This window comes from Poeciliopsis prolifica, unplaced genomic scaffold (assembly GCF_027474105.1).
Source record: "Poeciliopsis prolifica strain line A6 unplaced genomic scaffold, Auburn_PproV2 SCAFFOLD083, whole genome shotgun sequence".
NCBI lineage: Eukaryota > Metazoa > Chordata > Actinopteri > Cyprinodontiformes > Poeciliidae > Poeciliopsis > Poeciliopsis prolifica.
Genome location: NW_026562458.1, coordinates 459,981 through 484,249, shown reverse-complemented (window position 1 = coordinate 484,249; position 24,269 = coordinate 459,981). Strand labels below are relative to the sequence as shown.

Here is a 24,269-nt window from a genome sequence, read left to right as displayed (position 1 = left end):
GCATTTGAACGCATCATGAAATGATCGCCTCTAATAAACATCGTGGATTAAACCAACCTGAGGGAGAAACAAACTGGAGGCTCCAGAAAACAGCGAGCAGGAGCCTGAAGAAACAGAAACAGGATTAAAATCATTAAAATGGACAAAAACAAGAAAATTTAACTTTTAGTTTTTCACGACTCACCTCAAATTCTGCATTTTTAATTTAAAATATCCGAGTTCCAACTCCAACAGTTTTAATATATATAAATATAATAATTTATCCGTAAATATTCTCAAAGTTCCCTGAAAATAAAAATGATCAAATCAGTAAATCCAGGATTAAATCTGAGCTCCAGGTTTTCTCTGCCTCACTTGTGAACATTGATCAGATCCTGGTTCAAACCTCATCCTGCTTTCTGCTCTCCAGGTGATTCCCATTCAGGAAGTGGGCGGGGCTCCGGAAGCCACGCCTCCTTTCTGACCGCTGCAGGTCGGAACCAATCAGAACCAACCAGAACCAAAAGTCCAAATTCTGCAGCTTCAGACTGAAAAGGTTTTAATCCTGAAAACAAATATAGGATTTATTTGTTTATTCCTGAATATTTAAAGTAACTTTAAAACTGTTTGTTTATGTAAAAATTAACTACAGTTAATTCAACAAGGAGTTAATTTAATTTTGACTTTAATTTCTCTATGAAGGGAAAATGTTCAACATCTTGTTAATTAAAGCTTAAAAATAAAACTGTAGCTCAGAATTAAATTTAAATTAGATTAAAACTGGAAAAAAGGAGAAATTTTTATGTTTTGCTGCCACAGAAATAGCATATGTCTTTATCTTTATATTATTTTTTTGTATTTTATTGCCATTTTATTATCAGTTTATCAAACATAACTTTACTTATTATGATCGTTGTGAAGCACTGAGTTTGTTGTCGATGTGTGATATAAATACATTTGATTTGGAAAATTTGTTTTATATGTTTCCATTCTAAAACGCCTTTTCAACTAATTTTCAGTCCAACATTTCTACAATTTCAGAGGAAAGAGTAACTTCTGATGAATCATTCTGTTATAAAAAGGTCAAAATGTTTAGAAATAACATTCTTAAAAATAGAAATAACTTGTTAAATTCACCAATGTAAGATTTACTATTCGAAGCAGTGAAGCTGGTGTCCCTCAGGGTTGTGTTTTTGGCCTCATCCACATGGAAACACAGCCCAACCTCTAATCTGACCTTTAACCCCAAATGCATATTAAATAACAACCAAAATGGATGATGACACGTTCATCTTGTAGTTCATTAATTTTCTAATTGCTTGTGACAATCAACAATTAGATTTGCTGAAATCTAATTTTGTTTTGTCGTTCATGCTGATCATTAATCAATCAGATTTCTGTGTGAACTAATATGCAGAAGAAGAACGTTGATGTGGAACAGCAGCGCTCTGGACGTAATAATGGATCAATTTTAATGTTCTTGAGCAACAGGAGACAAAAATGTTGTTTCAAAATCATAATAAGACAGTAGAAAAAGAAAACATGACTAATAGATTCATCCAGTTTTACTGTCTGTCGTCTTCTGGTGCAGAATTACGACGCATGTCTTTCTATGTTTGTGATGTAAAATTGGATAAAACTAAAGATTTTTTTGGGTATTCCAACTATTTTCTTATGGCTCCTCTGGTGATAGAAGTCTGACTTTGTAACTGTCTCTATGTTGCTCTGAAGGTTCAGCTCTGAGTTCATTCAGATTCCAGGCCTGATTGCTGGTTTCCAGCTGTACTAACTGTCTCTAGATCATTGTTCTGTAGATACAAAGATAATAACTTAATTTTGTTTCTGCTAAACCTGAAGGAAGTTCCACTTCAAAACTTTCAAGAATTTTAAGCTCCTCTTTTTAACAAATAGGATAAATAACAACAAAAGAATAAGAAGTCAATAAAAAATGAACTGATTTTGTAACTGTCTTTCTGTGACTGAAGGTTCAGGAAGCCGTTAAATCATGTAAAGCTGCGGCTCCCTGCCTGGTTTCTCCCTCTGAGGGCCAGATGGAGGTGGAAATGGGCGTTTTGTCGTCACAAAGCAGTCTGAGCTGATGCTAATACGCAGCTGGGCGAGGAGCAGCAGGAGGGACGACCCGATGGGAACCCAGCAGGACGTCTGGTCCCAAAGCAGGAGGCAGGAAGACCTGCTGCAGGACTACCTGCTGCAGGACGAGAGGAAGACGCATTCAACTGCAACAGGATCAGCAGGAGTCATGCAAAGAGTCCTGCAAGCTAACGGCAGCGGCTCATTAAAACTAACTGATATTTATGTCACGTTTTACCACTTTTAGCCTTTTTAAGATGCCATTTTTGAGTTTATCTTTCATTTCAAATGAAAAATAGACAGATAAATCAGATTAATAGAGAAAAAAAACCTGATTATGGATCCAGAATCAAACCTTTAGCTCTGAATGTGACATTTCTCTGTTATTCACAGGAAGATATAGAATAAATCTCCTAAACTTCAAGGTTTTACTGAGTTGTTGCCTCGTCATGTTTGGTTCTGTTTATCACTGAATTAAACTGTATTTAAGATTAAAACATTTGATGTAATTAAATGAAAAAGCATGAGTCATGTTTTAACTCCACCTGGATCTGAACTGGGAAGCTGCTGTTTGTTTAGTGGGACGTAATGACGCAGTTCCACCACTAGAGGGAGATGTTCCCCAAACATTCAACTCTTCTCTCCTTTTTTACTGTTTCCTGTTCTTCTGTTTGTTTCTGGATGAAATTTATGAGGAAGTAAATAGTTTTAATTTGCAAGGCGCTGACATCCACCAGAGCTGCATAAGGATGAGTAAAATGAACAAAGATTCAGTTTATTATTTAAAATTTATTAAATATTTCTGATGTACAATTTACATTTTTGTACAAATATTAACAGACAGTTTTAACTTTTGCTTTCTAATCTACATGTTATTTTCCTGGAACTTACATGTTACTTTCACAGAGAAACTTAAATTTCCAAAATCTCCTGGTAGGTGAAGCTAAAATCTTTCAGTCAGAAAGGCTACGCTAACTTCAGGCTACTTTCACAAAACATGGAGAACTTCCTCATATTTCCTCTAAAGAATTTACAGATGATATTTCTGGAACTTGCAGGTTGTTTATTTATCTTAAAGTGATCAATGCTCTTCATAAACCATCCAGTGTTAGCCGTAAAGGTTTGTTTTCCTCTGTCGTCCTCGGGGTCCTGACCTTTGAACTCAGGTTACTTCACCAGAATTCACAGAATAGTTTCCTGAGATTGTGCAGTTTCATGCTTTAGCATTAGCATCTGTAAAATACTATGTAGCTGTAGCTTTTTTTTTTTGTTAGCAGAGCTAATGTTTATGTAGCTAACGCTTCAGCTAGCGGTGAACGGCTGCTGGGAAGCATCTTGTAGGATCCAGGAAAGTTTTGGTTGTTTTTATTTTTACACCTAAAAATGGTTAAAAAAAACCTGAAATGAGATCAAAGTTTATTAAAATGTCTCAGTTCATAATGTTTGATCACATTTCAGCTTTCATCCTCCTCTTCATCTTCCTCCTCCTCTTCATCTTCCTCATGTCCGCCGTTAGCTGTGTTCATTTTCCAGCTCAGAGCCCACTTCCTGTTTGTCCTTTCGTCCACTTCCTGGATGGCGTCCCGGCGCCTCCGGTGCTCCTGGGAGAAGCTCATCACTTCGTCTTCGTCCGTCTTCCTCCAGCGGCAGATTCTCCAGGACTCCTTCCAGGCCCGCCACTCCTCTCCCTCCTCTTCCTCGTCCTCGTCCTCGGCGTCGTCTTCGTCGTCGGCTCCTCCGCGGTGAGCGACGGCGACCATCCAGGAGCGCCGCCACGAGGAGAAGGAGGCGTTCAGCTTGTGGAACTGCAGGTGAAGCGGAGCGTCGGGTTTGCTTTTCACTCGTTTCTGCTTCTTCTTCTTCGTCTGTTTTAGAACGCCGCTCTTCTTCTCTTGCTCTTCATGCTCCTCCTCTTCCTCCGCTTGTTTCTCAGCTTTTCCCTCCACAGGATTTTCTTCATCAGTTTCTCCGTCTTTCTCACCTTCATCTTTGTTTTTGTTGATTTCTTCCTCCTCCATCTTACTGTCCTCTTCATCATCTTCCCCCTCGTCTTCCTCAGAGCTCTCCTGCTCTTCCTCATCCTCCTCTTCCTCATTGTTCTCCTCATCTTCGCAGCGTCTTTGTTTGGTTTCCATCTTCATCCTGTGAATGTTTCCATCTTCATCCTCGTCGTTATTTTCATCTTTCAGCTTTTCGTTTTCTTTTGTCTCTTCTTCCTCCTCTTCATCATCCTCTTCATTATTGTCTTCATCATCCTCTTCCTCATCATCTTCATCATCCTCTACAATGTCCTTCTTCTCCTCTTCCTCCTTCTTTTCTGTTTTTCTCTCCTTTTCTCTCTCCTCCTCTTCATCTTCTACATCCAGGCTATCATCATCCTCATCTTCCTCCTTCTCCTCTTTGTTTCTCTGTCCTTCATCTTTAACCTCCTCCTCTTCCTCTTCCTCTTGTTTTCTGTTCATTTCTTCCTGCTCTTCCTCTTCTTCTTCATCATCGTCTTCTAAATCCGGGTTCTCTTCATCCTCCTCTTCCTCTTCCAGGTTTACATCTTCATCCTTTTCTTTTTCTTTTTCCTTCTCTCGTTCTTCGCCCTCTTCATCTGCATCTTCATAGTCTTCCTCTGTTTCCTCTTCCTCCTCTTCATCTCCTTTACTTTTGCCGCTTTCTTCATCAAACTCCAGAAACTCCTCCTCTTCATCATCTTCTTCTTTGTCTTTTCCCAACTTTGTTTCATTCTTTTCCTCCTTCTCGGCTTTTTCTGCTCTGTTGATTTCCTTCCTTTCTTCCTCATCTTCAGCATCCTCCTCCTCATCATCTTCAGCATCCTCCTCTTCCTCATCTTCAGCATCCTCCTTCCTTTGCTCTACTGCATCTTGACTTTTCGTTTTTGATTTGCCGTTTTCTTGCATTTCTTCCTCTTTATTGGCTCCACTGTCTTCCTCTTCTTCCTCATCCTCATCTTCAGCATCTTCCTCATCCTCATCTTCAGCATTCTTCTTCTTCAGCTCAGTTACTGGATCTTGACTTTCTGTTTCTTTTGTTTTGGCATTTTCATGTCTTTCTTCATCATTGGTCTGATTTTCCTCCTCTTCCTCATCTTCAGCATCCTCCTCTTCCTCATCTTCAGCATCCTCCTCTTCCTCCTCTTCTTCATCCTTCTTGCTCTGCTCGGTTTTAAGCTTTTGACTTTCGGTTTTGTTTGTTTTGCCGTTTTCTTCCTCTTCCTCATAAATTTCCTCTTCATCCTTCGTCCTGTCAGCTGATTCGTTGTCCTCCTCCTCTTCCTCATCTGCACTGTCACATTTTTCTTCCTCCTCCTTCATCACTCTGACACTCTTAAGTTTCTCCTCTTCCTCAGCTTCACTCTCCTCATCGATTCCTCTCTCCGTTTCCTTTTCACCATTTTCCTTCTCATCTTCTTCATCTTCCTCCTCTTCATCTAGACCCTCATCCTCCTCTTCCTCTTTTTCCTCGACCTTGTTCTTGTTGAAGTTTTGGAACTTGTTTGTCCTGTTCTCCTCCTCCTCTTCATCCTCCTCTTCTTCCTCCATTCCTTCATCCTCATCCTCCTCTTCGTCAGTTCCTTCTCCTTCCTCCCGCTCTTTATCGTCTTTCGGTCTTTTCTGTCCTTTTGGAGCCTTCCAGGCCTCCGTCCAGTCGCTCAGACCAGACCGGTCCAGATCGGACAACAGGAAAACGTTTATGGCTCTCCGTCTCCTGGACATCTGCTTGGTATGGTGATGGGCGGACGAGACGGACGGCTGACGCCACCTGAGGGGAAACCAGAGGTCAGTCATCCATCCGTTCATCCATCATCCATCCATCCATCATCCATCCATCATCCATCCATCCATCCATCCATCCATCATCCATCCATCCATCCATCCATCCATCCATCATCCATCCATCCATCCATCCATCCATCCATCCATCCATCCATCCATCCATCCATCCATCCATCCATCCATCCTCGTGTTCTCATGACACATGCTAGGTGTCAACATGGTTAAATTTAGCTCTTAGCATTAGCTTTTGCTAAATGTTAAGTTGCTATAGCACTTTAGCGTTAGAAGAACCAGTGCTAATTATTAGCGCCTTAGGGTTAACCAGCTAACTTTGTGGTTTGAGGTAAAGGGATCGTTTTGATGAACCTCCCAGAGGTTCTGCTGCTGTTGAGGCTGAACCCACCTGAGCTCCTGCTGGAGGCCCCAGCAGGAGCTCCAGCTCTTCTGCCGCTCTTCGTATTCCTCAGGCAGAGCTGCAGCCAGCAGGCAGGATTTGCTCCATCCGGGCATCAGCCAGTCGCTCATTTCCACTGTGAACGTGGCGGGCCCGTCCGTTGGATCTTCTTCTGCTGAGAGCCTCCATGAATCCTCCCAGCCTTCAGGTTCGTCCTAGTTAAAGACCAGAACACAAATTTTCTTTGGTCAGTCAGATTTGGAGCTGAAACTCTGGAGACCAACGACCCCACCTCATCCAGCTGCTCTTGAATGAGCTCAAACTTATCGGCCTTGTCGCTCGGCTCCTGTTGGTAGCTTTCCCATCCGCAGTCCCAGTTCTTCTTCTGCTGCCTGAAGGGAAAGTTCATGATCTTCCATGTTCCGGCCCAGGAAGGAAGACCATATTCTCCTATTGCCACTTTGCTGACCAGCGTCCTTTCAAACAGAGTGTCCCACTCAAAGTCTCTGTCCTCTGATTGCTCTGACTGAGCCGGGCTTTTCGCCTGGAAACCAGGAAAACATTCAGAGAAAAATTTTGTTTTGGTTGATTTTATGTCTAAGATTCAACCATTTTCTCAAGTCCCATTTATAACAACAATCAAGCTTGACATATTAGAGAGGGAAGCTGAAAATCTACATTTGACCTTTATTGTGACATTTGACCTCTCAAAGAACAATAAGTTCCACAATGGCACAGTAGTGGACACAGCTAACTAAACCTTTAGCTTTGCTAACCCTTAAAGTGCTACACCAGCGCCGTGTTTAGCAGAAGCTAATGCTAAAACAATAAAACAACACTGTAGTTAGTCTAACCTAATGTTAAAGGCATACAATAATATACCTAATGAATAATAGTGGAAGCTAATGCTAATGTGCTATACAAACACATTATTCAGTGGAAGCTAATGCTACAGCGCTATACTAACAGATTTAGCGGAAGCTAACCAAAACTTTAACACAGATGTTGAACTTTATCCAACTGAAAGTTAACAAAACAGCCAATAAATTAGTGCTTTAGAATGTAGGGGAAGCTAAGTGCGCTAAATGTTCTCAAAGTTAGCAAAAAGCTCTAAACAAAACATTTGCTCTGCTATTAGCGCATTAGCTCTGCTATTAGCGCATTAGCAGGAGTGTGCCATCTGTCCATCCTCACCTGCTTCCAGGAAAGACTCCAACTAGAAACCGGACCCGTCCCGTCCGGGTCCAGTCCACACGTCTGTGATTTGTACTTCCTGTTCCTGGGACACTCTAAGGTCATCAGCAGGGTCCTCCTCTCTTTGGCCTCTCTGGCCTTCAGGTAAAGGTACTTTGGCGGCTTCAGGCTCATCCAGGACTCCCTCCAGCACAACCCAAACACGTCCACTTCCACTTTGCGTTTTTGCCTGTGACGTTTCGGGGAGGAAGACCTCCTGGGGGGCGGCGGTGGCGGCGGAGGCTCCGCTTTGACCTTTGGAGGTGGAGGAACGATTTTGAATTTGATTTTAGGCTTTTTTTCTTCGTCGTCTGTCCGGGTCGTCGCCCTCCTGAAGTCGGAAATCTCGTCCTTCAGCTGGTCTCCGTTGGACCAGTGGTAGGTCCACTTTGAGAAAAGACTGGAGAAAAGAAAAACAATCTGTTTGATTAAATATGAAAAACTTGTTTTACATGAACTGAGAAAACAGAATTGTCTTACATTTCAATCAGTCAATTACATACGGAGGTCTGGTCCTGACAAAACTGCCCATAGTAATAATAATAATTACGTACTTAACATTTCAAATGTTGCCTCCAACACATAAAATATACACAACTTACTTGATATTTTAGTCAGACAAATGTATATTTATTGTTTTTTTACTGTTTTATTTAGTTGTGAAGGAATAAATGTTTGGATCTTTACACTTTAACGGAGCTTTTCCGTTTCCATTCAGCCTCCTGTTTGCACTGGTCTGCCTCGTTCTGGGCTATTTTCTCCCACTGGTCTCTCAGTCGGCCGTTGCTGAACGATCTCTTCTCTTCCTTTTTGGACAACATTGTGTTTCCTACAAAAAAGTACAGATTTATTATCACTGTGAAACAACATTAAAAAGACATTCTAAACAACAATACAAAAGAAATAGAAAATTATAGTAAAATAAATACAATCCAGGCTTGTGTATTAGTCTGGTTTTTGATTTTGATTTATTTATTTCTATATTTTTTAGATAATTTTGGCAGGATCACTCCTCCGTACAGTTAGTTCCAGGAACAACATGTCACAAGTTATTTGCTCAGAGAATGAAAACAACAAGCAGCAGCTCTAAAATTAAACTTTGCCCGGCAACAAGAACCTCCAAACTGAGGAATATGGAGATAAACACAGATATTAAATCAACTCAGATATTAAATCATATTCTGCACATCAACACAACAACTCTGATGCTCAAATGTATGACTTTATATACCGTAACTGGAGATTTGTAAATATGGAAAATGTTTAGTTTGTTTTGTGAAAATGGAAGAGCTGCAGTCAAAGGTTTTTAAAGAACGGCTCATTTTAAAACTAGCATCAGAAACTTCGACCGTCTGGAGGATTTACTTTGCATTTCAGCCTCATCCGTTTTAATAAACGCTGTAAAATTAGAGGATGACTTCAGGGATCCTCGACCAGCTGCTGTCTGAGACGCTTCCCCAAAAAAACCCAAACATGTTTCACAGAGCCGATGATTTAATTAAATCTCTAATGCAGAATATTAAAGATCTGCAAGTTGGTTTGTCTGGCAGTTCTCCATAGTAAAGGGAAAATAAGGAGGAAAAAAAAACAACTCAAATTCTTCTGCTCTCACCGAACGCACACCCGTTGCCATGGAAACCGGCTGACATCAGCTCCACTAGCCGACAGAATAAAACTCAAACATTTTCCACTCGGACAGAAGATTCAGTCCGTCACCATTTATGATTTCAGGATCAATGTTTATTTTCTGATTTTTAATAATCACCTGAAAATGAGCGGTGATTGATTAGCTACTGATTGATGACCTACTGATTGATTAGCTAATAATTGATTAGCTAGTGATTGATTAGCTAGTGATTGATTAGCTAGTGATTGATTAGCTGGTGATTGATTAGCTGGTGATTGATTAGCTAGTGAGCACCAACCAGCAGGAACAAAAATGTCTCAATTTGACACATTTTCTGGTCCAACTTCAGACTAACAAACGTTTGTTGATCTGAAGTTAAACTGTCTCTGTTTTCAGCTCTCAGTGTTTTTCTGGAGCCTGAAACCATTAGTGCCAAAATGTCAACATGCAAAACTAGAATCCCACAGAACAAACTAAAAACATCACATGTTGTAAGATAAGCAAACATAAATAAGAAATTCTGGCCTGTTTCTCTGAATCCGTCCTGTTTCTTCCTTCCTCTCCGGCTCCGCTGATCGTCTTCTCGACGCTCCTTCAGCTTGAAGTTTGACTCTCTGTCCTGGATAACGAGCCGGCTTCCCTCCTCCTATTTTTACATCACAACACATCCAGGGCTGCGTCTCTAAATTTAGAGCCGGGCCAGCGGGAACAGACAAGGATTAGATGAAAAACACATTAGTGAAATGAATCTTTATTCAACAGGTGCAACAAACCGGGCAGCTGCAGAAATACGACAAAGATGAGACTTTAAAGGCTGCAGGAGCAGAAACATAAAAATAGAACAACAGTCATTTAAAGCTGCTCTGTTCTCGACAGGTTGGTGATAAATGATGGACAGATGCACAAATTTGATATAAAATAACCAATTTGGTGTTTATTTAACGTTATATTTTGTTACTGGAATAAAAAACAAATTATGCAAAATGTCTAAAATGCAGCTTCAGCAAATTTTGGGTTTAAAACAAGAAAACAACTGAAACTGATAGTTTTTCTTTTCTCTTTTTTTTCTGTCTGTTAAAATTATGAATTTATCTTGTTTTTATATTTATTAATTTATTTTATTTATGTTTTTTGTCTGTGCTTCTATTTATTGATTTAATTACTTTTGTTTTATTGATTTTATTTTAATTCATTTTTTGTAGTTTTCATTTGTCTATACTTTTATTTTTTTATGTATTTGGATTTTAAATAATTCCTTTAGGTTTTTGTTGCATTTATTTAGTTTCTTTTCATTTTTAATACCTTGAAAGGTGTCACTTTAAATAATTATTAAGTTTATAATGTAAATATTAAGTAGAAATATTCAAATTAATGCAGAATTTTACAAATGAATTTCTTTTTATGCACGCTAGCATGAGCACAGCATCACAGCTAGCTGCAACAGGAAGTTAGAAAAGCAGCAGTTTCAAACTCCAGTGAACTTGGGATTATTTATCACGTCCATTTAAGCCAATAAGGAAAACAGGAGCAGATTGTATCGTTTTCATTGGTTAAACATTGAGTTTTATTTAATAAATGTTTGAAAACCTAAACTATGTTCTCCTCATGTATGATCAGAACCTTTGTGTGTGTGTGTGTGTGTGTGTGTGTGTGTGTGTGTGTGTGTGTGTGTGTGTGTGTGTGTGTGTGTGTGTGTGTATTTTCTACATGTGCGCAGGATGTCTGCTCGGTCTGAGCATGCTCAGTAGCTGTGTCTCCGTCACGTAACGAGACGCTCAGATCATTTTGCTGCTGATGTCATGTGAACTGCCAGATCTATTTTTAGCTCAACTACATGGCATTTTTAGGTTTCCATACGTTTGCTGTCAAATGTATGGAGCTTTACCAGAACATGGATTTGTTTGGGTGTTTTTCCAGATCATGTTGGATTTACTTTATAAATTGTTAAAATAGTTTGTTTTAAATTGACCAAGTTCAACAGGATGTCACAAATCTTTACACATATAATCATTTTAATACTGTTGTTGCTCTACTTATTCCTGTTCTTTGTCCATCTTTTAATTTCATTTCTGTTTCCAGGTGAATATAAAATAAATTTTAATTTTACTTCTGTTGCCACTAGATGTCACTGTTGTATAATTTGGTCTAGAAATTCACTCAGTTATTATTTGATACTTATAAATGACACCAGAGCCACAACACTTTGACAAATATATATCTGTGAAATAGGACATAAAAAGAAGGACTGGAGCTTCATCTAAAAAATATCTATATATTTATGCTGAAAAGTACAGATTTAATCCTTACTTTCAAGGATTAAATGTATTTTTTAAAAATCCATAATAAATTGAAGTTATTTGTGGCTTTTTCATTTTGCAACAAAAACAAATGATTAGTTAATATTTATCAAGCTAATGAAGGGTACTAATGATTCATGTCTTACCAGATGTGTCCACTAGATGGAGTCAGTGAATCTTCTGTTTGGTTTGTCAGGTTGAAGAAACTCCTGCAGTGACAGGCTGAATAAAGACAAGATACTGTTTGTTTTACTCCTTTATTCAGGAGACTTCAGCATTTCCTTCACCTTCATCATCAGACAGTCCTGTGTACATTTCTCTTTCTCAAACTGTTTTAATATTCTCACATTAAAACTACACCCACTCTTCATAAGATCATTATCCCTTTTCTTCTTTGCCTTTTTCTCATAAATGGCAATTTAAAACTATACTGTTCTGATTTATTTGCCTGAAACATGCCTTCCATCCACACTGTCCTGCGCTATCAAACACATTCCTAGTTTATGGCCCAAATGCAGATCCTTGGTTCAACAAAGTGACTCATTTCTTGAAGCGATTGTTTTCGTTTCAGTACAGTGGAAGGAGGAACTTCCAGGATTCATCCCAACCAGATATTGGCTTGAAGCTCATCTGTTTTTTTCAGGTTTTCAGGACGGACAAAGAATCTCCAAGACTCTCCCCATTCCTCCAGGAATTTCTTATAGACGCTGTCGTCAGGCGGGAGCTTCCTGTTAGAATCGCTGCCTTTCTTGGGACGAGGTTGAGTTTTACCCAGGAGGTGGCATCCTGCCCACTTCCTCTCAGATTGTTTCTCCTTCTCCATCCCAGATACCAGTTGCTTCTTCGTTTTGATCTTTGTTGGTAAAATCACTCTTTGATCACTGAGTACTTTGGATCTACCTTTGGTATTAAGCTGGTTGTTGGGTTTCTGCAGGAACCGGTAGGAGTTTGCCCAAAGTGTGGCAGAAGCAAACACTTTGTTTAGGTCAGATTTATTTTTATTTATGTTTTGCATCTTGTTTATGCTTGACCATAAAACCTGGTAGTAACCAGGGTTCTGGGAAGACTCAATCCAGGGCTGATCCAGTTGGGGCTTTGGGTTGGCAAGTCTGAAAGATCTTCCCCACTTACATCCACACTCACTCAGACTGGGATGTTGCTGCTGAGTTGAACTACTTTTGCTCGATTGATTGCTTAAAGTGATTTGGTGCTCCATGAGGAGCTCCACTCTTTCTCAGGGTATCTTTGGCCAAATATCTTGTTGTCAAAGGAGCGATTCATTTTAGCTTTCACCCCTTCTGAGGACAGAATGCTTTTTGGGCGTTGGATCTCAGTGGATTCATCCACCCACTTGTCTGTAGATACTAGTCCAGTCCAATGTGGTGTGTGGTAGATAGACCACTTCCAGGATTCCCTCCACTGAACAAAAGACGGTTTGTCGTGTCTCATCTCTGTTTCTGTGACCATCCAGGCATCTTGCCAATCTGACATGGACTTGGTATGACTTTCCTGTTGTCTTGAGTTATCAGGAACATTCAACTTCCCTTTGGCGACTTGACCTTTGGCTTGTACAGGTTCTGATCGATGCTGGTACCTTGAGAACTTCCAGGATTCTCCCCAAACCCGTTCACTTGTTGGACCATTTTTAGGAAATTTCTCCACTGAAATCTCACTCTGGTGCCTCTCCCAGTTCACCCGGACTTGCGTTGAGGTGGACCAACCTTGTTGCCACAGCTCAGGGTTCTGATTCAGAGGCCGGCACATAAACTTCCAGGAGTCTTTCCACTCTGAGGCTTTGGGCTTTGAATCTTCCCCTTTCTCAGACTCTCTGAAAGGCTTCACAGGATCCGGCTTGTACCTCCTCTTTTCCTGTCTCATTCTGTGTTTTATTATCTTCCAGGAATCCCTCCATTCAGAAGGTGGAAGTATTTTCTGCAGGTGCTTCAGAAGCAGTATCTTTGACTCAGGGAGTTCCCTCCTTGTGTGATGTATCACATCACGTCTTAGTTGCTCGTACCTTGGATCTACTTTCTCTGTTGAGTAATTGACCTGAGGGATCTTTTCCACCTTTTGAGTCTCAACATCTATCTTCGGTGGTGTGGCTTTGAGAACTTTATCTATCTCGGCACAAGGTTTTGAGTTGTTCTTTGGTATCTCCCATGACTTGCTCCAGTCGCCCATCGCCTCAAATTTATTGCAGAACTGAAGGTCTCTCTTACGAGTTGCAGAGGTGATTTTGTCAAAACCGTCTCTCTCCAGGCTGTGATCGTCAAAGCCGTGATGCTGGTTCTGAGAGGAACTCTGTTTGTTGAAGACGCCGGCTGCTGTTCTCCATGAACTGGCCCATTCTGGACTGAGCGGTTTCTGATGGCGAGGAAGCTTGAAGCTGTTGCTGCCATGATGGTTGAGAAGCCGCCAACATTCCTCCCATTCTGGGTTTATTTCTCTTCCCACATCTTTGTTGTCATCAACCATTGCTGTCAGTAAACCTTCGCTGCCTGGCTTGGTGGACGTCCAGGAATCACTCCACTCTGATGAACACAAGATTTCATTCTGGTGCTGGGTTTCCACCAGTGAAGTGAAGAATCCATGTTTATAGGCTTTCTCTTCATCTTCAGCGGAATCTTTCTTGATTTTCTCAAATCTTTTCCAGGATGTTTGCCATTCGTCAGCAGGCAGATTCAGGTCTAGCTCCTGTGGTTCCACCATCTTGTAAAAGGCTTTTCTCCAGAGATGATAGCTTTGTGGATCCACCAGGTTGGGCTCATTTGGCCAAGGCTTACTTTCTTCAGCTCGAGGTTGATAGGGAGCAAACATCCAGGACTGCCCCCAGTCTGGACTTGCGCCCTCTGCTGGTGACGGTAAGGACTTGTTGAACTTCCAAGCCTTGCCCCACACCAGAGATGATGGCTGAGTTTTGGTGATTGACATGAGAAGCTGAAGTTTGTTGAAACTCTTGTCTTGCACCTTTTTGTCCTTGAGATTTGGGGCTTGAGCAGAAAAGCTTTTCGCCGGGACTGCTGGTCTGCCAACGGGACCCGAACCTCTACCAAGAGGAACTCCCTGAGGAACCAGCGGTTGCTTGCTCTTCCAGATGTTGTCGTCTGGTTGGATATCGGAAGGTGCAACTTTCCTCTCCACTCTTTTGTATTTGCCCATCTTGGCAGTCATTCGATCTGCCCAGTCCTTGTTGATGCTGTGCAAACAAAAAAAAGAACAAAAGGGAAAAAAAGTTAATGAACACAGCTCGCCATTATTTATTTTGTCTTGACATAAAAACCTGCAGTTCAAACTTTTTGATCCTAACATAAATTTAAAAGTGCTTTAGTTCTTGATTAGAGGATTTCTCCAGAAATGTTTCACACTTCATTGAGCATTTTGGACACGTCTAAGAAATTTTGACTGTTTATTGGTCTGATTTTAAAAATAATTGGAACTATGTGTTCCAGAAAATCTGTGCGGTGTGGAGATAATTCTGGATTTTTTGTTCTGGAGTAAATTTGGTTGCTCTGTTTCTATCCAGGCCTGTGATGATGAAAACCTTGAGGTGAAGTTACTGAGGGGGAAAGTGATGCTGCCATCTGGCAGCTCTTAAATAACACAACAATGTTTTTATTTATAGAAAACCTGTTATGTCCTGCTGCTAGGAGATCAAACTACATCGGCTGCACTTAAAAAAATAAAATCACAATTAGTGTACATTATTTACCCTGAAGGTTTTAGTTCAACAAACAAATGATTGGTGTTTTTCTTTGTTGTTGTTTTTGAATATTTCAGATTTGCTACTGAGGAAAAAATGAAAACTGAAAATAAAGTTGGATGTTTTTTCCTGTTTTGTCATAAATTGTTGAATAATTAATGAGTAACTTTATTTGTTGTTTCATTGGAATCTTCTGAGATTCAAAACAAAATTGAATCTCAAAATTTTCAACTGTTTTCCCCCCCAAAATTTCTGAGATTAATCTAACAATTTTTTTTTTCTTGCAGATTTTAAACTTCTGGAGCTCAGAAATGTTCTGGGAAAAGCACCGTTCCTGCTTTCTCTCTGCTCTGAGTCAAACCAACCAAACTGTTAGAGCAACCTGTTCCCCTCCTGGCCTGTGGGGGCGCTGCACCAAGAGCCACTGAAGGAAACGACATGAAAACCTCTGAAGACACTGAGAGCAACTTTCTTCTTTGCAAAACAGAAACAAATGGAGGCGTCAGATTTTAGAGGGTGGAGGATTTCTCTTTTTGTCTTTGGCTAAAAACCAGGAGTCATTTCTCCTGCTGGCGCTAGATCAGTCCGTTTTTACCCAGAATGCTCTGCCCTGTTGTCCACTTCCTGCTTTGGAGCGATCTCTTATCTGCTTGGTGTTCACACATGCATTCAAACTGAACCAGAGTTCACTTCAACCCTAACCAGACCGATGCTTGGGTTTGATTTTTTGGTTCTAATAAGGAAATGTTTGACTGAAAGCATGAAACACACATTCCCTGCAGAGTGGATCATAAATCACTGTCACTCTCCCTGAGTATTCATTTCAGCTCCCGCTAAATCTGTTGGGCTCTTCAAGCGGCTCTGGAAGTCGAGACATGGCATGCGGTCTTGGACCGGTACCTTTTGTGGAGATTTGTTGGCAAAGCTAACTGGTGACCTTTGCTGCTCTGGTGGGTCAAGTTTCCTGCTCTGGACGTCGTCGTTTCTCCATCATCATGATGTTTCTGAGAAATTAACTCTTACAGAATAATTTAATAAATTCCTCTTTAAAGCCACAAGGATGTTCACACGTAATAAAACATTAAATCTGTGGTTACAGCTGTGACTGTGTGACTGATCTCTGAATTAGACTGGATGAAGAGCAGCTGGCATTAAAATGAACCTGAGTTCACTGAGACCGAGATATTAATAAATATATGACAACCCAACTAGTAAAGCAAGAAATACAAAATAATTAAAGACATTTCATACAAATGCAGCAACTAAAGCAGAAACATGGTTGAAGGAAAGTGACTTGTTTCTGTTTTTGCTCTATTTATGTTGAGTTTAAAACAACATTTTTGCTCTGAAAACCTTTTCAAACCATTTTTGATTTCTGGTATTTTCCTTCCAGACACAAATCTTCCTGTAACTCTGAGCTTTTCTTACCATAACAGTTCATTTCTGTTTGCCTTCCAGTTCAGTGACCCAAATGCAAGACGAACTGCGAAACGTAAATAAATCCCATTGTTTTTCTGCATCATTTGTTTTTTTGTTTATCCAAATTTGCATAATTAATAATTATTTTTCAACGTCTTTCATCTTTTTTTATGAATTCAGACCTGATGGCTTTTCAGAACCTTTCATTTAAAGCTTTGTTGGAATTTTTCCTGCATCTCAGACTTTAGTCTTTAAGATGTGTTTTCAGATTTTGTTTTTTGTAGATTTTAATTAGAAAATGAGGTCAAATGAGGTCAGTTTCTCTTTCAAACAAAAAACCCAAAATTGATAAAATCTTCACCAAACAAGTAACTAACTAAATAATATCTTTATGTAGGTTAAAAAATTATTAGTTTCTTTCATTTTTATGAATGTTAAGTAATTATTAACCTAAAAGTGTCTTATATTTTGCATTAAAGTCATTTCAGTTTCACTAAGATATTAATAATTGAAACATTTTGTGTTTTTTCAGTGCTCTGAAAGTTCGGAGCCCTTTGGGAATCTGTTGAGTTTCAGAAATTTCTTCAAAATAACTTTTTTAGCTTTAAGAATTTGTGTGTCATGTAAAAAGGGTCGGATTTAAGGAACAGAGTGAAACTGGGTTAAGAGAGCAACTAAAGTAGAAAGAAACCCTTCAAACTTTAGAATCTTCAAAACTTCGATTTCCTGACTGTTTTTGTGAAATTGTTTCAGGGGGAAAAATCAAACATCAGAGTGAATTCAAACTGCAAAACTTTATCTGGAGATGGAAACTGGGTTTTGAAAATCTGAAGACCAAACCCAGTCAGGAATCTGTTCATAACCTCTAAATTAGCATCAATTTAAGATTCACTCTGAAAACAAACTTCATGCCAGGAGAAAGTGAGCTGCAGTTTCTGCAGGATGAAACTTCAGCCTCTGGTTTTGATTTGGGATCTAAAATGTCAAACAGTTTGGATGTTTGGACGTCTCTCGGGTGACTGCAGGACTTTCTGTCCCGTTTGTTCAGATTAAAACAGATTCGTCCCGGTTGGGTTCGGTTTCACCTCAACGGCTGCAGTTTGTCTAAAACTGACAGTAGAAGTTTGATGAATGTTTGGTTTTCTCACGCGGGCAGCGCGCTCCTCTCCAGCCGCTCCTGCTCCAGGAGCATCCTCTGTCCGAACTCCCTCATCCGGATCTCCCAGACGTTCCTCATGATGGAGGCGTCGCATCCCACCACCTCCGGGTTCTTCTCGCTCGACATCTTCAGCCTGGTTCCTGCAGGAAGCAAAGCCACAGAGCCGTTAGCGTCTCCATCGCTCAGCCTGCGTCGGATTAAAGTGAAATCTGAATGAGACCTCCTGCAGAGACGCAGCTTCACCGGCGATAATCTGAGTGGAGACGCTGCTGACAGCTCTGCTGATTTGTACCGACGCTCTGGGAGCCAATAACCACCTGATGGATGTGAGGGGCTGCACCAGCTAAAAATAACACCCTGCCCCGACTACAGCACTCGCTTTTTACACTCAGCCTCCATCAGCACTTTTTCAACAGGGTTGATGTTCTCCAGCTTCCTCCTCCCATAAATCTGTGTTTGCAGTTTAAATATTCATTTCTGTCAACGTTTTGACCAAAAACTGCAGCTAAAAACTAGAGAAATCTTCCTGTATTGGACGCAAAATGGTCAAAAACAACTAAAGTTCAACTAAATCTGCTAAGAATGACGGTGAATTGTAGATAGAAAAATAGAGAAAAAACTGAAATTTTCTAGAAAAAATTTGGAAACTTCTGAGTTTTAAAAGTCAAACGTTTGCTATAAACTTTCTAAAAATAACTTATTTTGTAAAGTGTAAAAATTTAAACCTTTTAAAAATGTCCATGTTTTTTCTGCAACATTTTTCAGGTTACTCTCATTTAGACCTCAAAGTTGTTTTCTGTCTTCAATGTAATTAAAATGCCTGGAATCATTCATGACACATTTTGTGGAATCTGGATTTTTATCACAAATTTTCAACCTTTGAAGCTCAGAAATTTCTTGGAAAAAATGTGATTAAGTTTTTTTTTCTAGAATTTTATTGGCCAGCAGGTGGCATATTTGTATGCAACGTCATCACTTGGGCCAGGAATCAAAGATCTTCTATTGAAGGCAGATGTGTGATTAATACACCTGAACTGCAGCGGATGTATCGGTGAGTTCTGGTTGACCAGAGTCTAAAACTTGTCTAGATTAAACAAGAGCGATGCTAGTAAGCGGAAAAGATTGTAATAAATTTGTATCAACTAAAATATAAATGAAACGCATAGGTACAGATTAAATAAGCCAAAGAAAAAGTTTTCTGTCTTTAAATTTTCTCCATTATAAAATATAAAGTTTTATTTTTCATTAAAACATTTTATAAAGTCATCCAGGTGTTACATTTATTACAGGATGTTGTTTCTTTACAGTTCGTCTTGGTGTTATTTTACCACAAACATCTTAATAAATGGAAAATAAATCACTTATGAAAATATTTTCCCTTTTTAATCAAAGCCATAAAATGTTAAACTCCAACATTTTGCAAGAGAAACGCGAGAAGCAGGTCATAAACATCTGAAAATGATAAGAAAACGTCATTAACAGCTCCACCCTGAACGTTTATTTTGATCGGAGTCAGCATTCTTTCCGGCGCTCTAGTGACGTCAGCAGAATGCGCCGGCGCTGGGAGCTCCGTGTCTGAGCAGCAGCAGCAGCGGGGAGACATGGCGCTGTTCCCGGAGCGGAGCCGCGGCTCCGTGAGCGGCCTGTGGCGGCTCGCGGTGCTCCTGCTCGCCGTGTCGTCGCTGCCCGCCGCCACGGCGCTGCTGGAGGGGCTCTACTGCGGGACGGAGGTCTGCTACGACGTGCTGGGAGTCTCCCGGGAGGCCTCCAAGGCGGAGATCGCGAGGGCTTACCGGCAGCTGGCCCGCCGGTACCACCCGGACCGGTACCGGCCCGAGGAGCCCGGAGAGGAGGAGAACGCTCACTCCAAGTTCCTGCTGATCGCGACGGCTTATGAGACACTGAAGGCGAGTCACGGCTCTGTTTACTCTCATTCAAAAACTTTATGGAAATGTAGCTGCGATGCGGAAGGATCTCCTGTAGCAGTCCGTGTTGCAGCGAATCACAAGAAGCCTCTGACTGAAGACACTCAGGATTGTCCTGAAAGTTCTGGGTTTTCTAAAGAGCTTTTCTTTGCTCCATCATCTCCAGAGGCTCTTATCTACTGTGGAGTGTTGAGGGCCAAACTAAGAAAAATAAAATGATACTTAAAAGAATGAAGTCATACAAAAATAGTCAAAATAATATACAAATAAAGTCATAATTAGAGAATAAAGTCTTAGGATTTTGAGAAAGTTGTACAAGACTGAATTTGAAATAAAGTTTCAAATTATTTCAACTTTATTTTCATACAAATTCTTGTAATACAAAGACTTTATTCTTGTAATATTATGACTTTATTGTCATTATTTTTATATTGTGTATACGAAGACTTAAGGTCTGGACTTTGACTAGACCATCCGGATCCTGCAGATCTGCTGCTGCGTTTGGATTTATGGTTAAATTTCCAGATTTTCTCTCTTATTTCAAAAATGAATTTTTCTGATTTACAGAAAAGTTCATTTCTGACTCAGATATTAGCCACATCATCACCGTCCTCTGCCGTGCTTTACAGTTGGTACAAACATCTCTAAAACCGCCATCTTGGTTTCAGAGGAGCGTTTTTCCTGTTCTAACCTTCCCAGCCAGTCTCTGGTATCAAATCATTTTGATCCTGATTGGTTTGTTCCGTCTGCAGGATGAAGACTCGCGGCGCGACTACGACTACATGCTGGACCACCCTGAGGAATACTACCAGCACTACTACGCCTATTACCGCCGCCGCCTCGCCCCCAAGGTCGACGTCAGGATCGTCATCCTCGTCACCATCTGCGCCATCTCTGCCGTCCAGGTAGGAGCACCGCTGCCCCCTTCTGGCTGGAGCTTATAACTAAATAAAATCACCTTAAACAAGAGTCTAGATGTAGATCCACATAGATCTGAAGTGGGTCTGAAGTGTTCTGGTTCTGGATGTGAAACGTTTCCTCCAGCCTCTTCCTGGCCCAGTATAACCAGTGTCTGCTCTCCAGTACGTCAGCTGGTGCAGCAGCTACAACAAGGCCATCAACTACCTGGTGACCGTCCCAAAGTACCGGATCCAGGCCACCGAGATCGCCAAGCAGCAGGGCCTGCTCAGCCGCACCAAGGAGAAGGGCAAGAACCGGCGCTCCAAGGACGAGATCCGCGAGCAGGAAGAGGAAGTGATCCGTGACATCATCAAGAACAAGATCGACATCAAGGGTGGCTACCAGAAGCCGAACCTGTCGGACATCCTGCTGTGCCAGATGGCGCTGTTCCCCTTCTACCTGAGCCGCTACGTGGCGTGGTACGCCCGCTGGGTGTACCGCTTCACCGTCTGCCGGGAGGACTACGGCGAGGAGGAGAAGCTCTACCTCATCAGGTCAGTGGCGGCCGGCGCCGCCCCGCGCCGCTCGGGTTCCGGCTGAGGTTCTGACGGCCCGGTTCTGCTCTCATCAGGAGGAACATGAAGCTGTCGCAGGCCCAGTTCGACAGTCTGGAGGAAAACGCCAAGCAGACGTTCCTGGAGAAGCAGCTGTGGGTCCGAGAAAACTACGAGGTACGAGGCCCCTTTAAGAACTCTGGGCCAATCAGAGGCCACTTCCTGTTTCTGAAGGTTTAAAAAGAATAAAACAGACACTTTGACTCCCAAACTGTTATAACTTCTGATTCAAAGCCAGATTTTTATATTTATATTTTTAAAACAATAAAATTATGAGAATAAAGTTATAATAATAGAAAAAGGTTTTGTTATGGTAATAAATAATAAAGATGTAAAATCACTAGAATAAATTACTAATGATAGAAGAAAAGTAATATGAGAATAACTATTATAATACAAATAAAGTTTTTCTGTACGTTTTAATTCTTATATTATTGTTGAACGACATTTTGTCGTAACTTTACGACTTTATTTACGTAGTTTTTGTTTCCTTCGCCGGGTTGTGAGTTTTCATATTTCACTGATCAGAGCCTGGTTCTGAAGCTCCTTCCTGTTATCCAGCCTCTGATTCTCTCCCGTTTCCTCCAGGCGTACAGGAAGGAGCGCGAGGAGGAGATGAAGGCCAAGCTGGCGACCGACCCCAAGATGAAGCGGTACCGCCGCTGGATGAAGAACGAAGGCCCGGGTCGGCTGACCTTCGCAGACGACTGACGGCGGCGCCGCCCGTCCAGAACCAACACGCCTGCCTCAGCGCCGGCTCAACGCCCGACCCGGCCCGGCCCGGTGCCGGCGCCGGCGGACTCCAGCCCGGCTGTTTGCAGCCGTTGCTACAGATATTTTCTACAGACGCGCCTCAGAGTGACTGAATAAACTGCGAGCTGCAGCTTGATGTATTTCTCATTCTAACATTTTTACCCCATTAAAAGAAGCAGATCAAGTTTATATTTAAGGTTAAAAAATGTTTGTGATAATTATTTCCTCCACATTCAGCCTTTGCAGCCTGAAATATAAAAATAAGTGTCCTTTAAAAAGGCAGCAACAAATAAACTCCTGCTGCTGATGAAGCTGTTAAAGAGATGAATGTTTTCTTGCCTGCAGCGTCCCGACGGTTCGGTGCTGCAGCGTCCCGACGGTTCGGTGCTGCAGCGTCCGACGGTTCGGTGCTGCAGCGTCCCGACGGTTCGATGCTGCAGCATCCCGACGGTTCGGTGCTTCAGAAAAAAAGCTAGACTTCTGGAACCCAGAAATGTTCAGTTTTTTTTTTTATTGAAATTTTCCTCTTTTTTCTGTCTACGAAACGCTGCCATAGATTTGCTGAAACTTGCACCAGAAAGAGGTTTTGGGTCCTGCAGGAATGTGTTCCAGTTTTATAACTGAATAAACTTTAATAAAAGCTAAATTTATGATTCTGATCAAAACGTTGATGCAACTTCAACTAATTTTCTCTTTGGTCTGAGAAACAACAGAAATGATGCGATAAGATCAGATAAAGTGTGAAACTGAAGGGAAGATGATTTTCAGACTCATCCTGGTTTCCTCTTTGGCTTCTGCGTCAAATGATCAAACCCTTTGTGTATAAAATTATAATCATGTGTATTATGAATTTCATAGGGAGATGAAAAACTGAAATTATTACGACAAACTCGTTTTAACTGTTTTTGCATCTCAGTATAACGATGGATGAATAAAAGCAGTTAGAGACATCAGAGAGTCACTGACTCATGGTGTAAAAGGAACCTGAAAACACGAAGCAGAAACTTTATCACTGGTTGCATCACAGCTGTCACGTCATGATGATTCTGCTCATAATCTTTCGACCCCAAACTGGTTTCTCACGACCCCCTGGTGGACCCCACCCCACTTTGGGAACCCCAGATTTAAAACAATCCAATTTAAGTAACTCTGGCAGCTATGACAGTATATTAGAGCAAAGTAGATAGAAAAAATAAAGCAGCAGCAACTCAGACATTTCCTAGAAAAACCTTGGAGAAATTTTCTATTTCAAAAGTTGAACATTTTTGAGTTTTTTTCTACAGAATTTGTTAAATTAATTTCTGCATTTTTGAATATTTTTGACTTTTTTTCCTGCATACAGTGGTTTAACATGCAGCATACTGCCCCCTAGTGTTGAACATTTGTAAGCATTTCAGTTCGATACCTGAAAAGAGCGGCTCAGAAGACATTTACCTTTAAACAGCTGATGAGTGCCATATATTTAAATAAATTAGTTGGTTGATTGTCTTAAATTGGATCATCTCTTTAGTCATGCAGCTGCAGTTCCTCTGGCGGCCACTAGGGGCCGCTGCAGACTGAACTTCTTAAAGTTGATCATCCAGCACAAAAACAAACAGGTTCTTATGTGAAAACTTCCTTGTTGATGAGCTGCTGGTTTATTTCTGTTCCTCTTTAAGCTTCACTGTAAACGGAAGAAGGAAATAAATCTGAGTCTGAAGGAATGTGGGACAATGAAAGACAAAAACCTGATTTTATCTGAATGAATCAGGAAATAGAAAAAGAAAAACACCAAAAGTTTCCCACATTCACAGTCAAAACAATAATTAAAAGTCACAAATCCTGGAGACTGGCTCTTAAAACAGTTTGATCTTTTCTTACTGTGAACTCCTGCTTTTCTTATTTTGTTTTTAAAGGTCTGTTGAAGAAATTAACCAAATTTTAATGCAAAAGACACATATGGAAATAAACATAACTGAGGTAAAATGTGGGTTTAAAGATGAGTTTATTGAGATTCACACACATATGTAAATTTGTCATTTTCAAAGCAAAGTCCTTTTTATTTTATTTATTTCATATTTAGTCTAATTTAAATCACATTACTCTTATCTATATATTTTTTAATTAATTTTATATTGATTATGATTACATTTGTGTTTACTAATATTTTACACGTTGGAATAGCTTGTCAGCAAATGATCAATTTCATCTTTGGGATTGATAAAGTATAATCAATCTTTATTTTTATTCATGTCCTTTATTGAGTAAGTGGAAACCTATAAATATAAACATTTACTAAATACATGTGTGTAATATTAATTACATTTTTGCTGCTCAGCTCTTAATTTAAACAGTTTTGCATCATGTTTTTTTATATGTTCCTCCAAAATAAAAGTCACTCAAAACTATTTTAT

General features: G+C 40.5%; 3 protein-coding genes across 3 annotated transcripts; 1 reads left to right on the top strand and 2 right to left on the bottom strand.

The window, feature by feature from the left end:
• Positions 1–2,878: 2,878 nt before the first annotated feature.
• Positions 2,879–11,637, bottom strand: LOC129353081 (golgin subfamily A member 6-like protein 22). The gene is made up of 7 exons (XM_055022281.1): positions 11,553–11,637; positions 9,635–9,791; positions 8,170–8,311; positions 7,444–7,882; positions 6,542–6,793; positions 6,259–6,464; positions 2,879–5,841 (listed from the first exon to the last, which is right to left on the bottom strand). The coding sequence occupies exons 3-7, from the start codon at positions 8,301–8,303 to the stop codon at positions 3,525–3,527; spliced, it is 3,348 nt and encodes a 1,115-aa protein (XP_054878256.1). The 5' UTR covers positions 8,304–8,311; positions 9,635–9,791; positions 11,553–11,637; the 3' UTR covers positions 2,879–3,524.
• Positions 11,638–11,647: 10 nt separating this feature from the next.
• LOC129353083 (uncharacterized) lies at positions 11,648–18,007 on the bottom strand. Its single transcript, XM_055022282.1, has 3 exons — positions 17,905–18,007; positions 17,674–17,824; positions 11,648–14,602 (listed from the first exon to the last, which is right to left on the bottom strand). The coding sequence occupies exons 2-3, from the start codon at positions 17,808–17,810 to the stop codon at positions 12,601–12,603; spliced, it is 2,139 nt and encodes a 712-aa protein (XP_054878257.1). The 5' UTR covers positions 17,811–17,824; positions 17,905–18,007; the 3' UTR covers positions 11,648–12,600.
• Positions 18,008–19,220: 1,213 nt separating this feature from the next.
• LOC129353088 (dnaJ homolog subfamily C member 25-like) lies at positions 19,221–22,826 on the top strand. Its single transcript, XM_055022288.1, has 5 exons — positions 19,221–19,591; positions 20,362–20,514; positions 20,693–21,063; positions 21,141–21,240; positions 21,712–22,826. The coding sequence occupies exons 1-5, from the start codon at positions 19,286–19,288 to the stop codon at positions 21,832–21,834; spliced, it is 1,053 nt and encodes a 350-aa protein (XP_054878263.1). The 5' UTR covers positions 19,221–19,285; the 3' UTR covers positions 21,835–22,826.
• Positions 22,827–24,269: the final 1,443 nt, after the last annotated feature.